The sequence below is a fragment of the Aphelocoma coerulescens genome (genome assembly GCF_041296385.1).
Source record: "Aphelocoma coerulescens isolate FSJ_1873_10779 chromosome Z unlocalized genomic scaffold, UR_Acoe_1.0 ChrZ, whole genome shotgun sequence".
Lineage (NCBI taxonomy): Eukaryota > Metazoa > Chordata > Aves > Passeriformes > Corvidae > Aphelocoma > Aphelocoma coerulescens.
In genome coordinates, this window is record NW_027184085.1 from 69,079,738 (window position 1) to 69,102,561 (window position 22,824).

At 38.9% G+C, this 22,824-nt stretch overlaps 1 protein-coding gene across 2 annotated transcripts in view; it reads right to left on the reverse strand.

The window, feature by feature from the left end:
- Positions 1-22,824, reverse strand: part of FBN2 (fibrillin 2) — a 118,959-nt gene that overhangs the window by 79,555 nt on the left and 16,580 nt on the right. For both annotated transcript variants that reach the window (XM_069001078.1, XM_069001079.1), the window contains 6 exons: positions 15,704-15,901; positions 10,825-10,950; positions 5,220-5,345; positions 3,357-3,509; positions 2,356-2,583; positions 1,386-1,523 (listed from right to left, as the gene is read on the reverse strand). In XM_069001078.1, coding sequence (XP_068857179.1) covers positions 1,386-1,523; positions 2,356-2,583; positions 3,357-3,509; positions 5,220-5,345; positions 10,825-10,950; positions 15,704-15,901 — 969 coding nt within the window. The remainder of the gene's footprint in view (positions 1-1,385; positions 1,524-2,355; positions 2,584-3,356; positions 3,510-5,219; positions 5,346-10,824; positions 10,951-15,703; positions 15,902-22,824) is intronic.

The following is a 22,824-nucleotide window of genomic DNA, read 5'->3' on the forward strand; positions in this document are numbered from 1 at the left end:
ACAAATGAGCCAGGGCTCTCCATGCACCATAAAGAAAGAACAGCCATGCAAGACTGGCATCACAAAACTCCTACTCCCCACTCACAATGGGATTATAGCTCCTGAGGCCCAGGGATGCAGCAAGAGATTAAGCCTCTTGAAATTCCTAGTCAGAGACCAGAGGTACAGAAAACTGTCACCCAAACAAAAAAGCTGAAAAATTCAGGCTTGATATATCACAAAGGACAATTTGGAAGAACTGTAACAATCTTCAAGTCCAAAAAAGTGAAATGAAGAAGGGACTGAACTGCTCTCCTTGTGTAGTGAGGATAAGACAAATAACAATAAGCTGATTTTTTTTTTTTGCTAATATGGTGTTTAAATTAGATTAAATATTCTGAAAATTTTCTGGATATTTGACTATGGGAGCAGTGCAACTGCTTGGGAAAGTGGTGGAACCTCTGTCAACTGAGTTTTCTTAAAATGAGGGTACACAATGGCCAGGAATGGTGTAGGTACAACCAACCTCTGTGATGCAAGAGAATGGCCAAGCTAAGAGCAGACCTGCAATCCACAGACACATTATAAATTGATTCAAAACCACAATTTCTCTGAGGCAAGCCTGTTGCTAGCAAGCCCAAGTGATATTTTTCATTCACAGATCTTGAATCTCTCTATAAAGATTCAGTGATCAAAGGTTCAATCCAAAATACAACCAGAACTTTTTATTTAGGACCCTATGCATTAAATTAAGCTGTATCCTGCATAGGGGCTTCTTCTCCACATGACTACCCCACAAGAATCCCCAGATCTTGTATTTTCTCTGAAATAACTGATGAGTTTTTGACACTGCAAGAATGAAGTCCACAGTAATTGAATAAAAGTGCAAAATCCCAAATTCAGTTCTTGTTATATAAGGTTAACATTCTGTATTTTCATATGAAATGTAGATTTAACCAGAAGTTAATCAATATAATTTTGAAATTATTTTATACCTTTCAAATTGTCATTAATCCTTTTGAGGAGGCAAAGCATAAATTCTACCCTTCATCATCTTGATCGTAACAATACTACATCCCAAAAGTGGAGCTATGAGTGCATAACAAATGAAGACATGAAACAGAACTTATTTTACTGAATGTGACAAAAATGTGCAATAGCCTTTAAGTAGAGGAATAGGAAAACTCAATACTAATATTTGCAATTGAAGATTTTTTTTTTCTTGGTAAGAAAACAGCTAGCCCCCATAGAGAATTTAAATTATTCTAGTGTGAATAATAGCATGGCCTTTGCACTCTCTTTCCAAAACGTAGTATCATTAAAATTAGTATGTTTGATTTTTTAAAAAACACGCAGATTTTAAGCAGAAGGAAGTTAGAATAATGGATTTTCAAATGTGCACTCACCAATACAATCCCCATTTGCATCCTGCTTATATCCCATGTTGCATTCACATCTGTAACTAGAGGGGGTTGGTATACAACGTCCATTGAGACAAAGGTTGGGATGGTGCTTGCAGTTGTCTATTGTCTGATTGAGTATTGCTAAAAGGAAAAAATCAGAATGAGAGACAAATATTCAGATTTTCAAATAGAAGTATGTAGGAATATTATACTTGGCTTCAGAAAGGATGTTATCAGGTCAACAAATATATTAAAAAAATCATTTTCAAAGCAGGACCTGTTGACATGACAGTAAACAACAACAAACAGCTCTATGGAAATAAAAACTGCATTAAACAAACATTCTTAAATATGATTTACCATTTCTGCATACAGCCTGGTGTGCCTGTCAGTGAACTCATGGATAAACCAGAGTTTGTGTGAAATTTGAAGTGATTTTTGGCATACCTGTCTTAATAATATTCCTTGCATTTTATGATCTCTGTGGTTGTGATCCCAGGGATGTGTTTACACATGTCATAAGCAGTGTTTACATCCATGAGACTTCTGCCAGAAAATTATTCACCTTGAGCTTTCAGCCAAAGTAGTGTTTCAGCAGAATAAGTAGGTTTTACAGTTAGAAGAGAAAATACAGAAGACAGTTTATTTTAAACCCTGGTGGTTTTTTGAAAACACTTAGAAACCTGGAGTTTTTTAAGTGCTGACAAAGACACCTCAGCAGGGACAGCACAGGCTCAGGGACTCTGTGAAGCCAAGCAAAAACCCCTACGTCTAAACTCTTGTTGAAAAAAGGGCTCCTGAACTTCCTAATGCACCATCTGAGGTGTGTCAAATGTGCTTGAATGGCAAAGTAATTTTTTAGTGTTAAGAACACCAAATCATATCCAGACTAAGCAGAAAAAAATACAGGAAAACCAGAAGGAATAATAAAAAAAAAAAAAAGAGTGAAACAAGTCAGAATGCAAGCACTTACTCAGCCCTGTAATGATTGGGCCGCTTCCAGTGGGACTCTGACCACCTGCTCCTACCCCTGCTCCACCCACACCTGGGGAGAATCCGTTGCTTCCTGGGATGGGAATGAACCCTGCTCCTCTTGGTCCGAAGCCATTGCCCCCAGCAAGGAACCCATTCCCTCCCGCTCCGCCACGCCGGGAGCCGCCTCTGGCAGGGGCACCGTCCACGCACAGCCTGCGGTGCTCATCTGTCAGAGAGGAGGGCACAGAGAGAAGCACAGAGCACGTCAGCCTTTCCAAGGCAGCTCAAAAGGAAGATACAGCTTTCCTGTGTGCTACAAAAATCAGGATGGCAACTCCTCATCTCCCTGATGTCACGCGTTCCCTCTGCCACTCCGAACCTCCGGCGGGTCCCTTGGTTGTGACAGGTGTTGCTTGAGGAAGGACACTAGAAATAATGAAGAGGAATACTGTAATTCACAAATATTTGTTCAACTATTTGCTGAAACCTTCTCGTTGATGTGTTGACAGCAGCACTGTAAATTCCTGGTCTCTCAGGGATGTTGATAAAGAAAATGCCTTTCACGAGGGCTGTGGCCTATTGTTCTCTTAGCAGAGCTGAAAAAATAACTTAAAAACTGGTGCATTCTAGTTCAAAGTAACCCAAAATGCAATAGCTGTTCTTTTAAATCAAAATTAAGTATGGACCCTACGAGTCATTTCCTGTGTGAGACTGAGCACAAAATCTTTCCCATTTCCCAAAAACTATTTCCAAAGTCAACAAAACGACATTAAAGAAACAAGTGCCAAACAACCATGGACCAAAAAGAAAAATGGTTAACAGATGGTAATATCAGTATTAAAAACACGGAAATGAATAATAATGCAATACATTGCCTTCATTTTTTTCCTGCTTAGCTTACATTTTAAAGCAGTTTAAAACACTCCAGTGACCTCCATCCAAAGCAGAATGGACAGCAAGGAGAAGAAAATCAAACCAGCCAACCAACAAGGCACTCACCAGATCCTCTGACAGGACACACCTCCACGATAGAGCCACTGGCCCAGCACTGGCCAGACTCACAGCAGCACTGCCTTCTGGTGAAGGTCCCGGGCAGCTCCTGTGCACAGCGGCCGCTCACAGTGCTGGAGAAACAGGTGCTGGTTCTCTGATCTGGCAGTTAATTTAAAAACAAGAACTAAAAATAGTGACATGATCTCTCAAAGCTACCTTCCCTTGTTCACCTGATGTAAGGACAAAAGTGCTTTACGAGTTGTATTAAAAAAAAACGAGACCAAAACCAAGCAACCGAATAAAAACTGTCACAACATCCAGTAATTGTCTGACCCACGTATTCCACATTGGATTTACTGCAGGATCACACAGATGCAGTGGCATTAGTCTTGCATTAACCCATCATGCAATCTTAAAGTCTGCTCAATCTAACAGGAAATAGGGATGATAGGAAAGATACAAAGCAATACAAATAAAAAACTAGATACATACATATAAAAACCCTATTACGGCAAAACCCAAGATACTTTGTGTATCTCATGTGTAGCAACAGCCATGTCAGTAAATTCATTTAATGAATTTTTCCTTCATTTATATGTATCTAACTGAATAAATGCTATTCAGTCTGCTCTGCTCTGTAGACTGAAAGTGCAACAGAATTTTCAGTAGTGTCACATGAAAACTACTCTCCTTCAGGGACAGATGATCTTTTATTATCACAGTCCTGAATGCTCAAGTTAAGTTAAGCTCAATTAATTTGAAAATATATGGTGCTAATTACAGTAACTGATCAGATCCTGATATTTCGTTAGAAAGCAAATATTCATCTCAAACTAGGAAGAATGAAATACTTTGTATTAAGGTTTACATTCTTCACTTTTCTAATAAGTAAATGAGAAATTACACTTCTCGAGTATATGAATTATACTGTAATATGACAGAGCACAAGAACTTTCAGGCACATTTTCTTTGTAACATAAGGACTTGCCCTTTGTGGACTAGGGCATATGATTTTTCTGCAGCTGGTTTGGGAGCTGACTTTAAAAATCAAATTGTGAAACATGCCAAAATCCATATAAATTTTGATCATATTGGAAATCTGAGGTTTTCAGTATTCTTGAGCCTAGCCACAACGTATTTGAAGTTGGCACTCCTCAGATGAACCTGAATAACAGAAGGTGGCTACATTTTAAAAAAAAATATTAATTTGAAATCACTTGTAGGCCTTGTGCTGCTACTGGCTTACATCATTTATCTGCAATTCAGAAATCCCTTCAGAATCCCTTCCCCAACACAAGAACAAAGAGCTTTGAGATATCTGAAATTAGAAGAACCACATGAGATCTAGAAAATACATTATTGTTAGCAATTGTTAAGGTTTTTTACACGTGGTATGCAGCATTTATAGTTAATTGATCAGAATGGTTTATATCACATACTTGGCACATGCACCTCTATATAAGAAACCACCACATGGAAATAAGCATAATGGGTTTTTATAATGTAGGGATAACTATTAAATAAACTGTCCTGTAAAAGATGCAATCTGTTGAAATCCAACACTTGGTTTGCTTCATTATCTGTTTCTGACAAATTAGTGGCACATCAGCATATGCTACTTAATGCCTTTTGAGTTTATTTTTGTGCCTTATGATAATCTCTAAAGGCTAAATTTACCTGTATGAGATGGGATTTGAAGCACCAAGTAGGGATAAATGTTTGCTCCTTTAGAACCAAAGTGAGCTTAACTTTTGGGCTCATCAGATGCAGATTCGAGAAACAAATATAATTAACAATTCCTGTGTTTGCCTGGACAACAGAGCGAGGCCCTGGGTCAGGGGGGAAGTGACAAATGGCTGTGGCACCTACCAAGAGTGCAGGATCCATCCACAGATGTGACATAACCCCGGGGGCAGATGCAGAAATAACTTCCCACAGTGTTGGAGCAAACTCCACCCTCACAAATCCCTGGGATGATGCTGCATTCATCAATATCTACCCAAAAAGGAAAGGACATAGGATAATTAGCAGAACACTTGCACATACTGCATTAAAAAGAGGGAAAGTGACCTTTTCTGAAATGAAGTTGTTATTCAACTCAGACTGAATAAAATATTGGTGGTGGTTGCATACTGAAAATAGTTTTGTTTGCCACCTGTTGGAGGTTTTCCTCACACATGCACTGGGTGCAACACTTCAAGCCACGGAGTACACGAGAGCAGGGTGAGATTTCCTCTGAATGACACAGATTGAGTGACACCTCTGAGAAGCACAGAACAGCTACAGTGGAATGCCAAAATACACATCCTGCTTTCAGGCTGAGGGGAGGATGGCACAGCAGCCAGCCAGGACAGCTCTGGGCTTCCTGTGACCACACAAATATTGCTCATGAGATCTGACTGCTTTCTGGCCCCCTAACATTCCCACTGTAAGAAAGAATTTTGGCCAAGCCCTTCAAACTCAAAAAAACTTCTTGATCCATTCAAATGTTTCTGCTAACTGAAAGCAGTGGTCTCACCTGAACACCGAGGCAATTTCTGTGTGTGAATACATGTACAGTGAGATGTCACCAGGCTGATAAATGAACTGCTGTGTGCAGTGAGGGGCTGCCAAATTCCAAACCAGTGGTCCAACAGTGCAAAGCCCATTAGAGCAGTGAGTAGTGGAGTTTGTAGCTGGCAAGTGAAAGGCAGATGAAGGAAGTTTTTCACCACCTCTGCAAAGCTGCAGGATGCAGACCATCCTTCCCAAATGGCTACATGCACGGGAGTTTTACTCTCTCTAGGGCTCTTGTCCAAGAATGACAGGAAGCTGGGAAGGAAAAAAAGGATCTGCCTGAAATCTAGGCAGTGATCAGAGTGGAAGGAAGACTCCACGGTCTTCTGCATGTGGAGAGAAAAACCAATTAAGATGGAGAACCCTTGTGGAAGAATAATTTATTTAACTTACTGGAGCAGTACCAAGCCATTAGATTTTTTGTTTCACTGGTTTTTGAGCCAAATCCCTGTCTCTCCTTCCCCCTCCCTGGTTCTTACATGTGCAATTACTTGAAAATATCTCTATTACTTCTGACTGGAAATTCTGAGACTTCACCTCAGGAAGGGCTATTTTTAGTGTGGCTGAATGAAAAAGTTACTCATTTTCTTCCCTTCCCCCCTCCAAAATATATAAATTAATGGTCTCAGGGAAAATGCTCTAAAGATAAGTAAGAGGAGATGCTGTTTTAAGGGTGAAGACTGGTGGCATGAATGGTTCCAGTGCTGCACACAAGATGGGACAGCCAGTCTCAATGTGAGAAACAATTTAAATGTGTGACAAAAATTTTGCAGATTTATTACCCAGTGAGTTTCCGCCAAAAAGACCCAGCCTGGCTACCTGCAATTCACAATTCATGGCTTTTACTGGTAGGGAAAGCAGGGTCTTATAAATAACTGAGTTACAAGTACCAGAAATTGGGCTCTCAACTGCTGAGTTCTGGGAAAGGGTTCCTTGAAAATGGTCTAGAAAATAATATTAGAAAGTAATAATACCTGGTAGGACCAAGCCCAACCACCACACTGTCTAACAAAATTATACACTGAAGCAGGAAAAACTGAAATAGAACTATTTCTTTTAAAGGATTCTTTCCATTTTGGTGCCACTTTTTCTCTTTTTGTTTTTAGAGGAGTTAGCCTATTTCACATAGTCCTAACCTTTTGATGTTAACAGTACATAGTAATATATCCTTTTGGAAAAGCATGAGAGGCACCCTACCTCCTAGAATACCTTTAATTGTAAAGGGTGTCATAGCTAACTACATTTATTCAATGAATATGGTGTATTTTCTATTTGAGAAGAGTAAGTAGAGCACATTTATTTGGTCACTGGAATACAGTAAGTAATACTCCACCCCTTTTGTAAAGCAGCAAGCATAACAGAAAGTTTCTTTCTCTTCTCAGTTTGTCTACATTTAATTCATCTCTGAATAACCCAAAAATGTAAGTTCCTTTAATTCTAGGAGATAATAACTTCCTGAAAATGAACAGCATTTCATTCCTAAAAGCTCAATATATTGTAGATCAACTTTTAGGTGAAAAAAAAGTGAAGGATTTGAGGGTTTCTTTTGTTTAGCTAAGACAAATCCACATTGGTGCACTGGATTTCTGGAATTTGGTATAATCCCTGTAATGGACTTCCCAAAATTTTTTCAACCCTGTGCCCATTAGGGCTCATGGAGCTCATGTGTCTTGAATCCTTCCATGTCTTCCCCAGTAATGGAAGGAGCTGTCCTGACTACTGCAGAAAGTCTGTAAATCAGGAATACAGATAAACTTTTAAATAAAATCACCAATGGGGAGCCCTGAGCCTGCACTAATTTTAAAGTTCATTTTGTTCCCAAACAGTCTGATGTACTGAGTTACATTTTGTATGTGAGGGCACACAAGCAGAGTTCCACATGCAAATTGGGCTCATGCACATTGGAAATCCTTTTAACCCTCTTTACTGATAGACAATCACCAATAACTTCTGAATGGGCCTGTAGTCTAAGGCTCAAAACAAATCCAGTAAGCCAAATATATGCCTTTTGACTGATGTCTAAAAAAACCCAACCATTAAGGTACAAAAAGCACAATCTGACCATTCCTATTTATTCTAATAAGAGCTATAGTTTCCAGGAAGAACAACAGGGAAAAAAACCCAAACCCACAAAATGCATCTGGGTGCTCAAGGGCAGAGGGTATAGCAGGGGATCTCAAATCTCTCCTTCTTAAGTAGGAGAACTGCTGTTCCAGTAAAGAAGGTCTGAGTAATTATTGCAAGATTCCAGCCTCTGCCTCCGAACATTGGAGCCTGGGCTATTACTGACTCCAACTTGGATTTCGTCCTTTGTAGCCAGAAAGTAACATCTGGTCTGGTTTTCCACACCTAAAGAAGGGAAGGGACTGAGCAGAATACTCCATACCACATCATTTCTACACAATGTTTGAGACAAAAAAAACTTCATTAAAATAATGCAGTTTCTATTGAATAATTTCTCTGTACACAGGTTCTAACTCCTAGGACACCAGTTCCTTAAATCCTTCCCAATGGCCAAATCCATGTACACAGATACAAGTATATATATTGATGTAACCTCATGCCAAGTATCTGTCCTGCTAACTGAAAGTGCAATTGTTTGAAGGACTGGCTAAAGTTTTTTCTTATAAATCTAACCATGAGATTAGGAACACCTAATTAAGCATACAAATAAGAAAGCCTGAATAAAACTATGGCTTATCTTTCATTCCCTGCTCCGTTGCTGGAATAAAGTAAGCACGGTTTTATCCTGGTATAATTTTAGCACTACCACCTTGGCTGTGAAGTTTCACAATGTCCTTCTTCCCCAGAAAAAGATGGTACAAACTGTGAGGAGAGGTTATTTGCCTGATTCCCTGTGGGGAATTGTCTGACTAGGGAAGCTGTGACCAGGGACTAATTAGTATTTAACTCCTGCCAGAGACACAAGTGGCGGGGGCTTAGAAGAAAAAAAGCCAGGGCATATGACCTGTTCTGCAGCAGGCTGCCAACAAAACAGGAAATGAAGACCTGTTGATTAGTGAACCATGAAATAACAGCAAACTCTTCAGACTGCAGATGATGTTTCACTTCTATTATGCATGGTCCCATAAGCACCACAGCTTTTTAGGAAGATCTCTGTAAAAATACATTCACCTTTTCCTGTGGATACTATCAAGGAGGACTGCTGAATAATGTTTTCAACAACTAAAGCTTTAGGTACTTAAAACTGAATGCAAAGACTGCTTTAAGTACTGTTTTCAGAAGAAAGGAAACTGAATAAATGTCTCTAAATAAATTCTTTTGGCATCAAAGGAACCACAGTTAAAAGAATCGAAAGAACAAGTGCACTTCTAACAAACAAGGATAAGTAACTATGGATAGATTAGGATAGCTTATGGGCACAGAGAGAGAGACAAGAGCTGCCTCTGAGAAACAGCCTCCAACAGGTTAAGGGCCTGTGGATAAAAATCAAGGACTAGACCAGTAAAGGACACCTTATAGTTGGGATCTATTTGAGCCATCTACAGGAAGGTCTAGAAGAACTAATTTGTGTAGAAAGCCAGTGCAAGGAACTTTCTTTCCCTCTCTCTGTCCCCTCATTCTTTCTTTCTTTCCTCTTTTCCTTCTTCCTCTCTTTTTTTGCTCCCTTCCTTCCTCCCTCCCTCCTTTTCTTCCTCCCTCTCTTCTCTTTCACCCTACCCTTTATTTCAAATCCCACACCCATATGCTGATAACAGGAGGTCAGGGACAAACGTTGCATTTCCATGCCAAGTCTGTAATTTCCTAATGCCACTTTGTACGTTTTTGTGAACCTTCTGGCTCTCATCGTTCCTTTTCAACCACAAGCATCTACACACCTGCCTGTTCCCTCCTCTTTCAGGTACTGAGGAGAAACTAAAATTAGTCAACACAAAAAAACCAACCCACTGAAAACCAGAAGAATGTGGAGGGCTGGACCAGAGAAAAATGCCTCTGGAATTTTTTTTTTATTTTCACTGAGAGATTACCTGTAACAGCACCAGAAGCAACATTTTCACTTATAAGATGTGGTTTTTAAATGGAATGTATTACTTAATTTTTCTGTGAATGTTGTACTGTAGGCAAATCTAAGCAAAACTCTGAGGCAACTTCCAAAACTGGCTACAAACCATGTATTTGTAACTGAATACTGAGTATAATGTAATTTGGGACCATAATTAGATTGTCAGCTAATCACAAGCCAAAGCCTTTAAGAACAAAGTCCTCTTATCACCACAATTTGAATGTGAAAGCACCCAGTGGTTGGGATGAAGTCTGAGAGTTCTGATTTCTTTCCAAAGTGTAAAAATGTCACTGAAATCAGTGAAGTCTTCAGCAAACCCACAGAAACCCATCAATTTCCCATCATATTCTTTTAAACTATAAGGAATTGCTGCCCTTAATTGCATCATGTTTACTCAGTAAACACGGCCTATATTTATTAAACTACACTTATTAAACATGATCTATTTAATTTTTCAGCTAAAAGAGAAGGGCATTTCCTTGGTATTTTTCACTTACCCAAACTCATCAAAACTCCCACATTTGCTTTCACTCTGTAGTCACTAGGCCAAAAATACCTAGCTGAACCAGAATATCTTTCAGAAAACAAAGAAAATCCTAATAACCCAACAACAGTTATATGTTGCTCACACACAGAGTTTTTATCAGTAGTTCTAAATTTTCAAAGAGAATAAACACTTTACCCACAAGTCAGACAGAAGAAAACATCTAATGCAAAATACTAACAGCCAAGTAGAAACATGGGATGCTGCAAAGTAGAAACAAAAAGCACAGTTCAGTGATGCTATGCCTCTCCAGATCAGACACTACAACTATTCAACTATTTAATAATGCTCATTACCAAAGTGCTCCAATGCTCTGTTTAACCACTTTTTAGGTACATTCTCCTACTTACCATCGCATTTTTGAGTTGCCTCATTCTGTTTGTGGCCAACAGGACACTTGCACTCGTATGAACCTACTGAATTAATGCAGTTTCCTCCTTGGCAGACTCCAGGGATAGCCTGGCACTCATCAACATCTGCAAACACAAAAAAGGACACAGATCTCATTACCTGACATGAGATACATGAGTTACTTTCAGTAACTTCCTGTTGCACTTCATTAAGTTCTCCTTACACACCAAATTGTGTTGAGGTTTCTTTTTTTTTTTTTTTTTTTTTTTGGTTCCCAGCTCCAATTTGGTTACACATAAACCACTCTGTTTCTGTAGCTTTTTATACAAAACTACCTAGGAGGACATCTTTCCTGGTTGGCTCCCTTAGTACGTGCACCATGAAGTTACCATCCAGGTGTTTCAGGAATCTTCTGGACCTGCTTGTTCCAGTTGTGTGGTGCTCCTAGTTAACATCTGGCAAGAATATGGAACTCTTTTTCAGGAGGATGGTCAAAGCTCTTATAAGGCATTGAAATTCTACCTGAGTTTGCGGATTATAGGACTTTGTCAGTTTTTATTCCTCCTGGTGCTTGTGCTATAGATAAACCTATGCTATTGGCCCTGTCCATTCACCTGCTTTTCTATTTAAGCAAGTGTAATTTCTCACAGTCAAGGAAGAAGGCAAGCACTTTTTGCAGGTTTGGGGTTTTTTTCCACAACCATTGGACTTGGGTTTAAGTACATTTGCTGAGAAGTTTGCATTTTGTTCCTGAACACGTGGTGATTTAGCCAGCACATTACCATGTCCAAAATGCAACAGTTAGACTGTAAATAGATTAAGGACTTTATCAAAGGCATAGATTTTCTTCATTGTTTTTTTCCTGAATAACTAGCGCTTGCTGCTGCTTGTTTACTTGGAAATCAAACATTTCATCTCTGAAGTACTTTAAGGAGTGGGGGGGGCTGGACTGGCTGCTCTCCACAGATTCCTTCCAACCCTAATTATTCTATGATTCTGTGAACCTTGACATGAGTTAGCAACATCTAGAGAGAAGATGGTTCCACCTCTTATTGATACACAGCCCACCCAGCAGCTCCCTCCTGAGTAAAACACGTCGTGTTTGTCTTTTGACCCTGGAGCTTCAAAATGCATTTGTCACACATAGTATGCCTGTGCCTTTTTGTCACTTATTAACACTTAAATTAAGTTTCCTGTGTCAGCAGATCAGTTGTTAAAAAACCACTGTGTGTCTTAAACAGTTTTAGAAGCTGAAGATGTCAAGGAATAGTGAATTAATGGCAGCAGCAGCAGCAGGCAATGAACAGCTCCCAGAAACAGAAAAAGTATCACTGGGGCCTCGAGGTGAACCAAGCTTTAAGCTCTATTGGTTCCTTTAATTCCTTTCAGTTCTTTTAGGAAGGCAAATAGATGTTTAGCTTTGCTGAAGCCTGAAAAGCCAATCCCAGTGATGGAATGCAGTGCTTGTCCAGTGAAGGAAACACAAATGGAACCACTATGAAAGGTGAAGTTGTTGAGTCACATGCATTCTCCTGTTTTTTTTCTGTGTGCTAACTATTCTACATCATATTTCAGTGTAAAGAAAGCAAGCATATTCATCTTTAAGGTTAGCCTAAAAATATACACAAGCTACAAGACTGATGCTTTTTGTCATGTATCACGTCTTGCTGAAACCCCAAGTTTGTTTTAATATATTATTGGTGTTTTGGGACTGAGAAAAGCCAAAAAGAGCAAAAGTATTTTATTCAAAGGGCCTATTTCATCAATTGCTTCCTAAATGCTGTTTTAGGTTATAAGAATTTTTTTTTTCCTGAAAATACAAGCAAATTGAAATGAAGCTTTTTTTTTTTTTTTTAGTATCTTTGACAGGCTAAACCACACTGGAGTTTTAGCACTATTAATTATCCACTTACTCACACTTTTAAACCTCAGCCACATTAACACAAGAAACTTTTTACCATAAACAGCAAATTTGATTAATAACTCTTTAGAAACAGTGCGATATACAAAAGTTCAATATGTTACAGATTAAGTGGAATATTTCCATGTGTTCATAGGGCAACATTTGGTAAGTGAAAAAAGACTTTGTGCTTTTGTAGAGTTTTCTCTGCAAATTGCCTGGGGGGTTTGCACAGCTACCTTTAAACACACACCTTCCCTTTCCGGTGTGTGGGCTGTTTCCCAAAAAAACTCTGAAAACCCAAAAATCTCAGGAAAAATAAATCCACTCAGAAGATAGACACAAATTTTGGAGAGTTTTTTATTTACAACTAACTGTTGTAGTAATAACAATTATCCAAATAAAAAATTCTCTCTTTAATTCTGCCTGGAATGTGTATGGGGAGTTTCTTTGTAATTGATTTGGCATGTGGGAACTAAAAGGTGGATTGGTCATGAATGTAATGGAAAACTCTACCTCTTAGAAAGCACAAATACTGCACACAACAGAAATAATACCAAGATATTTCTCCCTGTTTTAATAATTATTTTCACAACAGCAGGATGTGATCCTAGATGACACTGTCAGTATTTTCAGTAACTAGGACACATTAATACCAAGCACTAGATTACAAAAAAACCCCATCACTCTTCATTCTGAACTTGAACCTTCATCTGTCTTCTCTCTCTTGTCCAGTTCACATCAGTGCTTTTAATATTTAGACAGTGTATTCCTACTACAGAACAGATTTTTTTGGATGTTATCTCCTGTAATGGCTGTATGCACTTAAAAATGTCAGCAACAGCAGGAGGAAGAACAACCGTCCTATTTTCAAAATCTACTCAGCCATCACCACTTTTCTCTCCTTAGAGCAAAAAATTAACTGTCTGCAGGGAAAGGGTGTAGGTGGGAAATGGGACTGCTGAGGGATGCAGGGATGAGCTGAGAAAACATCCAACTCAGGATTCTGCCATTATGCTGCTCCTAAGGCCATGCAGCAGTGGCAATAAAGATTACTGAAGTGGAACACTGAAGTTCCTCCTGCCTGAATTCTTGGAATGAAGGATGCCTGAACAGCTACAATTCCTGTTTAAGACATGACTGAATAGAAATTTCTGGGGGGAAAAAAACGAAACGCAACCAAACAATTTGAATTGTGATTGGTTTTGCTTCTCTTAGATTTTTTTTAAACCTGTTCATGGTAATAATGAAGTAAGAGTACTACCACAATGCTCTAAACAAGAACATTATCCAGAAAACATCATTAACCCTCCAAAGGTGCTAAAGACCCATTTAAGATTGAATCATGCAAATCCTTTGAAGAGTAGGAGCAACTTCCTACTTAGACTAAGCTACCTCTTGTAAAACTCTGACACCAAATACATACTGAAATTATGACCCATTTTCCAACAGCAAGGCTTGCAAGTTCCACTGATTTTGAGTTGTTCATACCACCTCCCAAACCTGGCTATCTACTGATGTCAGCATTCACTTCAAAAATGCCAAGCATTTAAATTATGGACTGGGTGAGCCTGATCTAACTGATACACTACAAAGGTAGTTTTACTGAATACCAAAGGGGTTTGTGTTCCTTTAATTAAAGTCTTTGTAAATCTAATGTCCTCAGCAGAAAGAAAAGCATTAAAAAGCACGACAGATACTCCGTTTGCTTCTAAAACCAACAGAGAAAATATTTGGTTTCTTCTGACCTTTCTGTTGACCATGGCAGAGCACCAGAACAGGCTGCACAGGGAGGTCTGTGGACACACATGGACACACTCCTGTGTCATCTGCTCTGGGTGACTCTGCCTTGGCAGGGGGTTGGACTGGATAATGTCCAGAGATCCCTTCCAGCTCCAACGATTCTGAGATTCTGTGATCTTATTTCAACAGACTCTGCACTGTAATGTGGAGTTTGGAAAGGTAAAAAGTGTCACATCCACTCCCTTCCTGCATCAAGGTGGCCTGATAATTCATAACAGAGCAGACATCGTGCTGCCAACCTGCTCACACCACAGAGCTTAAGTCAGGAAGAGTGACCAGTACTCAGAGCTTAAAAGAAAATGTTTCAATTGCTGGAAGTAAAGGCAATGATTCTGTGAAATAAAGAAATTCTGTCTCTCCTTTTCCCTAAAGAAAGGCCAAGCATTTTTCAGCTGTGCCTTGCCATCACCTTGCAACACTGCATGCTAAGCCCAGCTGACACAAATACAATCCGAGCTTCCTATTTAGCAGTTATATGTCAAAAATGTAGCAAAAATTATGGCTGTTCAAACTTCCTTTGTTTATCCATCACACAAAGTAGACTACCACATTGTTTCTATGTTCCCCAGTGGAATTCAGCAATGTGGTTACATGGGTAACTTAAAACTGTTTGCCACAGGGAATAAACTGTCAGAAAAAGAAAACACAATTATTGTGGGCATGGGTGCTAAAGAGCAGCACTGATCTCTCACACAATTCAAATGAAGCCCCAGAAGCTGTGCCAGGGTCAGTCTGGCAGAGCAGTTTCAAGGACCCTTTGTATGTGGCCAAGTCATACAATGGAGCTTGATTTGGAGATTGCAACATGCACCTCTTCTGTATAAAACTGTTTCTGTTCATGACACTGTTAAGAAAAGAGTGTCTAAAACATACTAAGCACTTCAAGGTGAATGGCAAAACAGAAAATGTTGCATGCAGGCAGAGGCCTATCTCTGACATATAAGGAAAAGCAACATCAAATATTTTTCCTTAGTATTGATCAATAATCACTTTTTCCCAGGCCACTTATGTTTTGTTCTCTACGTACAGCAGCAAAAATCTGGAGGCAGCAAAGCACACCCGGATTTTATCATAAGACACAGACCACACACAGGGGAAAACAGTGATGCTGTTTCAAGGGGACTGCAAGGTTTCCAAGGTGGTTGTCACAGGCAGAGTTTCAGTCAGAAGCTCACCTTGGCAGGCCCCAGTGCGGATGTTTGGGATGAAGCCGCGGCGGCAGGGCTGGGGCTGGGCAGGGCACATCTCGCAGGGGTGGCCCCACGCACGCCCCATGGTGGCACAGCACAGGGACTTGGTGCAGATAATCCCAGTCAGCTGGCCCTGGCACATCTGTTTGCTCACTTGTGTGAAACACGGGCCTGTCCTGTAATCTGGGGGAGGGGAAAAAAAGGAAAGTTCACTGTATTATACAAGGCACTGCACTAGTAACCATAGAAGGAATTGTTCTTTAATCCAGTGTGAGAAATGAGACAACTCTTAGTTGAAAATTAAGATAATTTATTAAAAACGGAAAAATTGAAAAATTGCAAAAATTAGCAAAATATAAAAATTTGGGATCCTATGGCTCGGTAGATGGTATGCCCCAGGAGTGCAGGGATTTTAGACATTCTGGCTGAGACAGCACTGGACCTTAGGTAGAGAAAAAGGGCTTGCCGTGCTAGGCTGGCTTTTGGCTGGTCCAAAAGCCAAAAAAAATTACTAAAAGTTCCTTGATAGGAGTACGCCTTCCCAGCACTGAACTCCACCTCAAGGCTGGAGAGAAGTGGCGTGCCTTTCGCTCACTCCTTGTTTTATAGTGCCTTTGGTCCACCCACAGCCCACCCACAGCCCGCCCCTTCGGTTTAAGGTGATTGGTGCTTTCCCTTTGACAGATTATCTCTGTCCACCAATGGCTCATCCTTGTCAGAGGGGTGGTATTAGTTGAGATAAGGGTCATTAAAATTCAGGTTGCTATGGTACTTGCCTACAGGGCAATGGCTGTGGGGGCTGGGCTGTTTGTTGGAACTTGGGTTTTGAAATCTGCCTTGGAACCAAAGTACAAGTAAAAACATAAAAAAAAAAATACATCCAACACATCTTAAAACACTTGTAAAAGTATACAGTAAACACAGGAAAGATAACTCTTATGGTGTACAAGTGATTAATGGAAACTTAATTTTTGGTACCTGGGCTGATGGGTTAATTTTAATTAACATTCAATTTAAAAATATTTAACTCAAAATTAATTAATTAAAGCACTTAATATGCAAAGACCAAGCACAAATAGGGATTTCATGTATGACATCCAGTAGATACCTATATTAAGAAAATTCCGTGGAAATTTAAGCCACATTACTCCTTACAGAAGTTGCATGACACCTTCCATTGAAGGTAATGATTTTCACGAGGTGAGCCTACCTTTCAAGTTGCTTCTTTCTGAAGGATACAAGTAAATAAAAGGCAGCTGGACACAAAGCTGCTCTTGAGCATTGACAATCTATCTACTAAAATCCACAGTAAGCAAAAGAATTTTACAAACAAACAAACAAACAAAAGAGAAGATCAGATTAAGCAAACAAGGACTGGAAACTGGTTTTTTTGTTCCTAAGCTACTTCATGGTGATTTATGAGAGGGAGCTACGGACCACAGCAACCACACATTTTTTTCACTCCACATTGATCAAGATCCATGACAGAGAGTGTCACAGAATCATCATTCCTGCTGGAATGCCTGTTGCAAAATAGTGCTATCTAGAGAGGACTAATTGGCAAACCACCACTTATTTTCAGAGGAGACAATAAAACCTATCCAAGCCATACACAATACACTGAATAAAGCAGAGAAACAATATGAAAATACACTTCTGGTAGAGTTCCTGTGAATAGTTAGTTCATGAAGTTTGAACCTGTAGAAAGAGAATTTTTTTTTACATTATGATTCAACACAAACTGGGTTCAACAATTGACTGAAATTCTCTAGGAACGAATAAGGAACAGATGGTTGCTCTAAGCCAGATTTCACATCCTTATGGAAACTCTTTAAGAGTGAAGGGGAAAAAAAGAAGAAAATGCAAATCTCTCACTCAGTCACATGAGAGAGGGCACAACAGTGGGGTTATGGCTGCTCCAGCTACTATTCCATCCTCTTTTTTTCCTATCAAAAGCAGACTCCAATAGCAATGTGTGGGTCACACATTGCCTTCCAGGGACTTTCGTTAGGGTGCAGCTGGTCTCACAACCAAGCTACAAATGGGACAACCCTTACTTTCTATAACTTCATACTTTCACCCTGAAGAAATAGGAACTTTGACATCTTCAGAAAGTAAAAAGAATGGTTTTCCCAGTGAGATGTTATAGTAAGCTTCCTTGGCTCTTAAATGAAAGCTCGAACAGAAATCAATGTTCTGCTTCCTATCTTTGGTAAGGGTCACCCAGGTATCAGTCTGGGAAAGACTTCTGCACAGTTGTTTATACATGTTGGTAGTCAATTTCAGCTGGGCTGTTCACTTTAAATAAAGTCATCCAAGTTCACAAGTACCCACAACAGAAATGCCTGACAATAAAAGGAGATTAGAAGATCTCAAATACTCAGTAAGGCCTGCAAACTTTAATATTTTTTGATTATCAATACAAAATAGTCTTCAAAGTTATACTTTGAGCTTCCCCTGTGCCCATCAAGCAGCAAATATAGGACTTTGAGTAAAATAAATACATTATAAAAAGAAAATCTTGTCCTTGCTCCATACACTCAGATGGAGTTCAGCTCTCCATGGGGGAATGCCCTCTACAGTGAAATCAAATATTGACTTACTACACATCTTCAAATTTCCAACACTTGCCTTCAGCAGGTCTGACAGTCATGACATCCCAGATCACTTTGTAATTCACATTCAGGAAATAAGTAGTTCTGCTGGACAGTATTGTGTTTTTATAGCAGCAATTCTCTGAGATACAATTTTCTGTAAGACCAGTCTTTGGATATCACAGTAGGAGAAGAAATTCAAAGTATGTGTTTCTCTGTTTAATGGCTGGTGAGCCACAGGAATATTCTGGCCAAAGATATTCCACATCAAGAAGCTTGGAATTCAATCAGAGGAAATTAAACTTCAAACTCAAACTAGAGTTGTGAATTGTATCTGAGTTCCACTACCGTCCCATAAGACTCAAAATGATTGTGTGTAAACTCTGCCAAAATTAGCAGTGAAAAGTTCAGTTTAAAGAGCGTGCTCGAAAGGAAGATTAGAGAATATAACCAAGCTCTACAGTGTGTTTGTTCAAGAGAATATCAATGAGTCAGGTGCAAGAAGGAGTGATAGCAATACACCTACTGCTTACTATATCCTATTAATTAGAAAAATATGTTCTGGAAACCTATGCATAAGTGCCTACCCATGCCTTAATAAACACAGAATGCATTAATCTAATGTTCAGATTCTGTAACCAAGCAATATTCATCAGCACAAGCCTGCAGCAAGGCATCTATCCAGAAACATGTTTTATAATAATATTACTATTTTAAAATACTACTTTAATTTAAAATATTATCCATAAAAAGTGCACCCATTTAAAAAAAATCTTTATTTGTTCAGTTTGTCCAACACAAAGCCCAAATGCAAAGAGACTGACTAGTGGCTGCTCTTCTATCCTAAGAGGAAAGTATAACATTTTAAAATACAAAGTGAAGGCAAGCATGTTCAGGTTAATGGTAAAGTTCAGCTGTTTACACAAAGAGCTGTAGTCACACAGTAAATTTTTACATGTGGGAAGCAAACACAGTAAAAGTAGATGCTATTTTGAAGATATCTTTTTGCTTCAAACGAAGCTGTGGATTTGTTTCAGGAATTGTTTCACACAGCCAGTCAGACTACATTATTGCAGTGGTTGATCAGACTTTAAAAACTCCCATTTATGAATCAATCATCTTTTCCATATGGGTTTGCTTGTCTTATTCTTAGGTGTTTCTTCATTTGTTCCTTTGCCAGCACTGCTGATGGAATAATTTTGCCAGAAAGAACATATGTCGAACATAAGTTATAAATCATTTGTTACTCTGGAAAGAGTAACTGCTTTGGTGAAAGGAAGTGATCTTCAGCACATGTGTTACACAGTTGTTTTTTTTAACTTCAGAAAATAATACTCAATATGCACTGTGACCTGAAGAATGAAAATCTTTATCAAAAATTCAAATTGTTAATGTAATTAAATTTAATGAGGGGTACTTTTTTCCTGGCATCAAGAAAAAAATCACACCATGGACTTCAACATTTAACTATGCTGCAACATTTCTATTCTGCCATAAAAGTATGTATTTTGTATTCTTAAATGGGACTATGATGGTTGTTGGGATTTTTTCCATTAATTCCTTTTTAAAATTTAATTGTTCCGGTAATTAAAAAACAACAACAACAACAACAAAACAGTTGACAGGAGCCTGAGACAAGGAGTAGCAATTTTAAGAATTCCAGTCTTGGGTATGGTCTAGTATCCATCTATTTTAGTTTTTTTCCTGTACCTCTGGCCAAATGATTCAGATAAGGTGTAAAAACCCTGCTGTAAATAGATATGGAATAGTCTGTCTGCCACACGTCCTTTGAGTCTAACACTCATTGGCTAAAAACCTGAAACATAATGTTTAACATCCCAAATACCACCTGCTGTCACTCAGGACAAAACACTAAAATATTTTGGTACACATGTAAGGAGCCAATTTCTATCTGAATTTTGTCACAACTCCTGCCCATAAAAATTTCACCTCTTCCCAGGTAACATGAAAGAGAAAAAGTGAGGCATGAAGAAAAGTAAAAAGGTAACTACACATGTTGGAATGTCCATTGCAAGTTATTGGGAAGAGTATTAAAATTTGAGTCTCCTTTTGTGGGAAAGCACAGACTGAAATTTTAGATGAAGGCTCCCAATACCAAAATGAGGTGAGGTCCAACAAGGGTGCAATGCCAGTCTCCTGCACCCAGCCTGCAGAAGGGGAAAGCACATTGTCACAAATACTGTATTTCATGTCTGTGAGCACTAGGAAGATTTAGCAGGAAGGAAATGTGAAGTATCGCCCAACATTTTTACTTAAATAAAACCCTACAGAACCATAACTAAATAAGGAAGCAATGCATCTGGAAACAAGCATTTTTAATTAGAAGCTACTTAGAAGATTGACATTTCTATTAATAAAAACAAAATACTGAAAATATTAAGCATGTTGATCAATATGAATCACATCAGGAGTAGAGTGTCTGAGATAGGCCTTCACAACCCCTGCCAATTAAAGAACAAGGCCTAATACTTTATTAATGTGTTTCACCTCCTTACAAAACAAATTTGCCTTTCATAGGACTTTTCACAGAACCTCACTCCCTTAAGGAAGATTTAGGAAATATTAAGGAATAGATGAGAAAATAAGTATCTTCAACTTACTTCCATGACCTCACTTGCAGGCTCAAGTAGAGCAAACAGTTTATTGTTATTAACGATACCTCAAAAATCAGTTTCATACATCAGCATTATTAAATGAACAACCTAATACTTGGGACCTGAATGCTGCAAGGAATTAAATACTGTCAGCATTACCAGGAACTTCACTCTCTTCTAAAAGAAAAAATTAGTACAGTGGGTGAAAGTCCAAGAGACTGGACTCTGTGTCAGGGAACCTTCAGAGTGGAGACATTAAGTCCATACTGGCAAAGGCCTTAGGTTAAATTCACTTTGCTAAAAGATACTCCAACAGGAAACAAGATGGAGAAACAACTGTCTTTATTACCACTCTGATAGGTGGCAAATTTCCCCATAATTTCTGCTAACACTCAGAGGTCTCCAGACATCTGAAATCCTTTATGGCTACTTGTTGCAGAACCTGCTTGTTGATTACTGTTGAGATTTTCCAATGAACCTCTGAATTTTCCCCTTTGCAATGCGACTTCTTAACATTTCAATAAATAAAAGCGCAGCCGAGCTCCATCTTCCCGCAAGGGGAAATGCCGTGGTATTCCATGGATTCCTACCATGGGATCATCGAGAGCGAGGCACGCCCCGTTCTCCCACTGATTCTGCATAAATGACAGCATTGCCCAGAGCTGGTGCTGCCAAAGAAAGGGAGAGCAGGGCTTTCCTTGACAACCTCTTCATCTGAATATGAAAGAGCTGGCAATACTCATAACTGTCCTTGGGTTCAGAGCACAGATCTGAAATTCATGCTTATGTAAATATTACTCCTCTTATTCAACTCCTGCAAATCGTAAGTCACAGTAATGCAAAAAGCTATTTAAACATTGTAGAAGTGCTTACGTTTATTAAATGTTATCGAAAATTTATTATCTTTCAATATTTTGATCAACTTTATATGGAAATTTGTGGGGCTTTTTAGCAGTGATGCTTAGCTGCCAACACTGAGAATATGCAATAAGGGAAATTTCAAAGGTAACGTGAAGGTAAGTGAATTGCACTTAATATAAATAAAAATAATTTTTTTCAAAGGTGACATCCAAAAAGTTATGGTAAAAAAGACTGCTGGCTGGAAATGAAGAACGACTCTCTTGGAAAATGAAAGAGAGTTGGCAATGCTATTAATTTCTCTTGGAACAAGTAATCTGTGAGCAGTACTGCTATTTAGACTGTGGAATTCTTATAAACCTGAATAGTAAAATCAAAGCCTCCTTCCCTTGACTTTTTCTTATTAAGAAACCCGTGTGTAAAGTCCTTAATTAAGTATTTAATACAATTAAGTTTATCATTAATGTAAGCAATGATCACCAAAACCTTTTAAACATTTAAAATTGTTGGTAACTCAAAGTTGAGACATTCCTAGTAGATTCTTCAGTCATTACCTGAAGCAATGACTTCTATAAAGTCTATTTTGATATCTAATAGAGAGGAAGAGCAGCTCAGTGGAAAATGGTTTTGAACATCGATGTTAAATACATCATGAAGGCTTGGATGTTTTTATACAGCTGACAGACTCCATTTTCAGGTTGAAATTTTACTACTGTTCTACTGGTCTGACATGACCTTTTCTGAGTAGCTCCTGTGATGCAAAACTTCCCATCAGACAAACTCCTGTGACTGAGTGGGTAACTTTAGAACACACACTTGACAACTGAAAAGGAAGTGGAGGGCAGGTCTAAATGAGAGAAGGAAAAGCCCCAGGATCAATGCAGGAATCTGTGTGGGCTTAGTAGCTTTTAGCAAAATTCCAGGTTCCACCAGTATTTCTGTCATGCCCTTTCTAAGCACATTCTCATTTTCCTCTGGCTGGAACAGCAGCAGCAGCTCTTTTCCAAAAGCAACGACTCCATGGTTCACACAGACATTT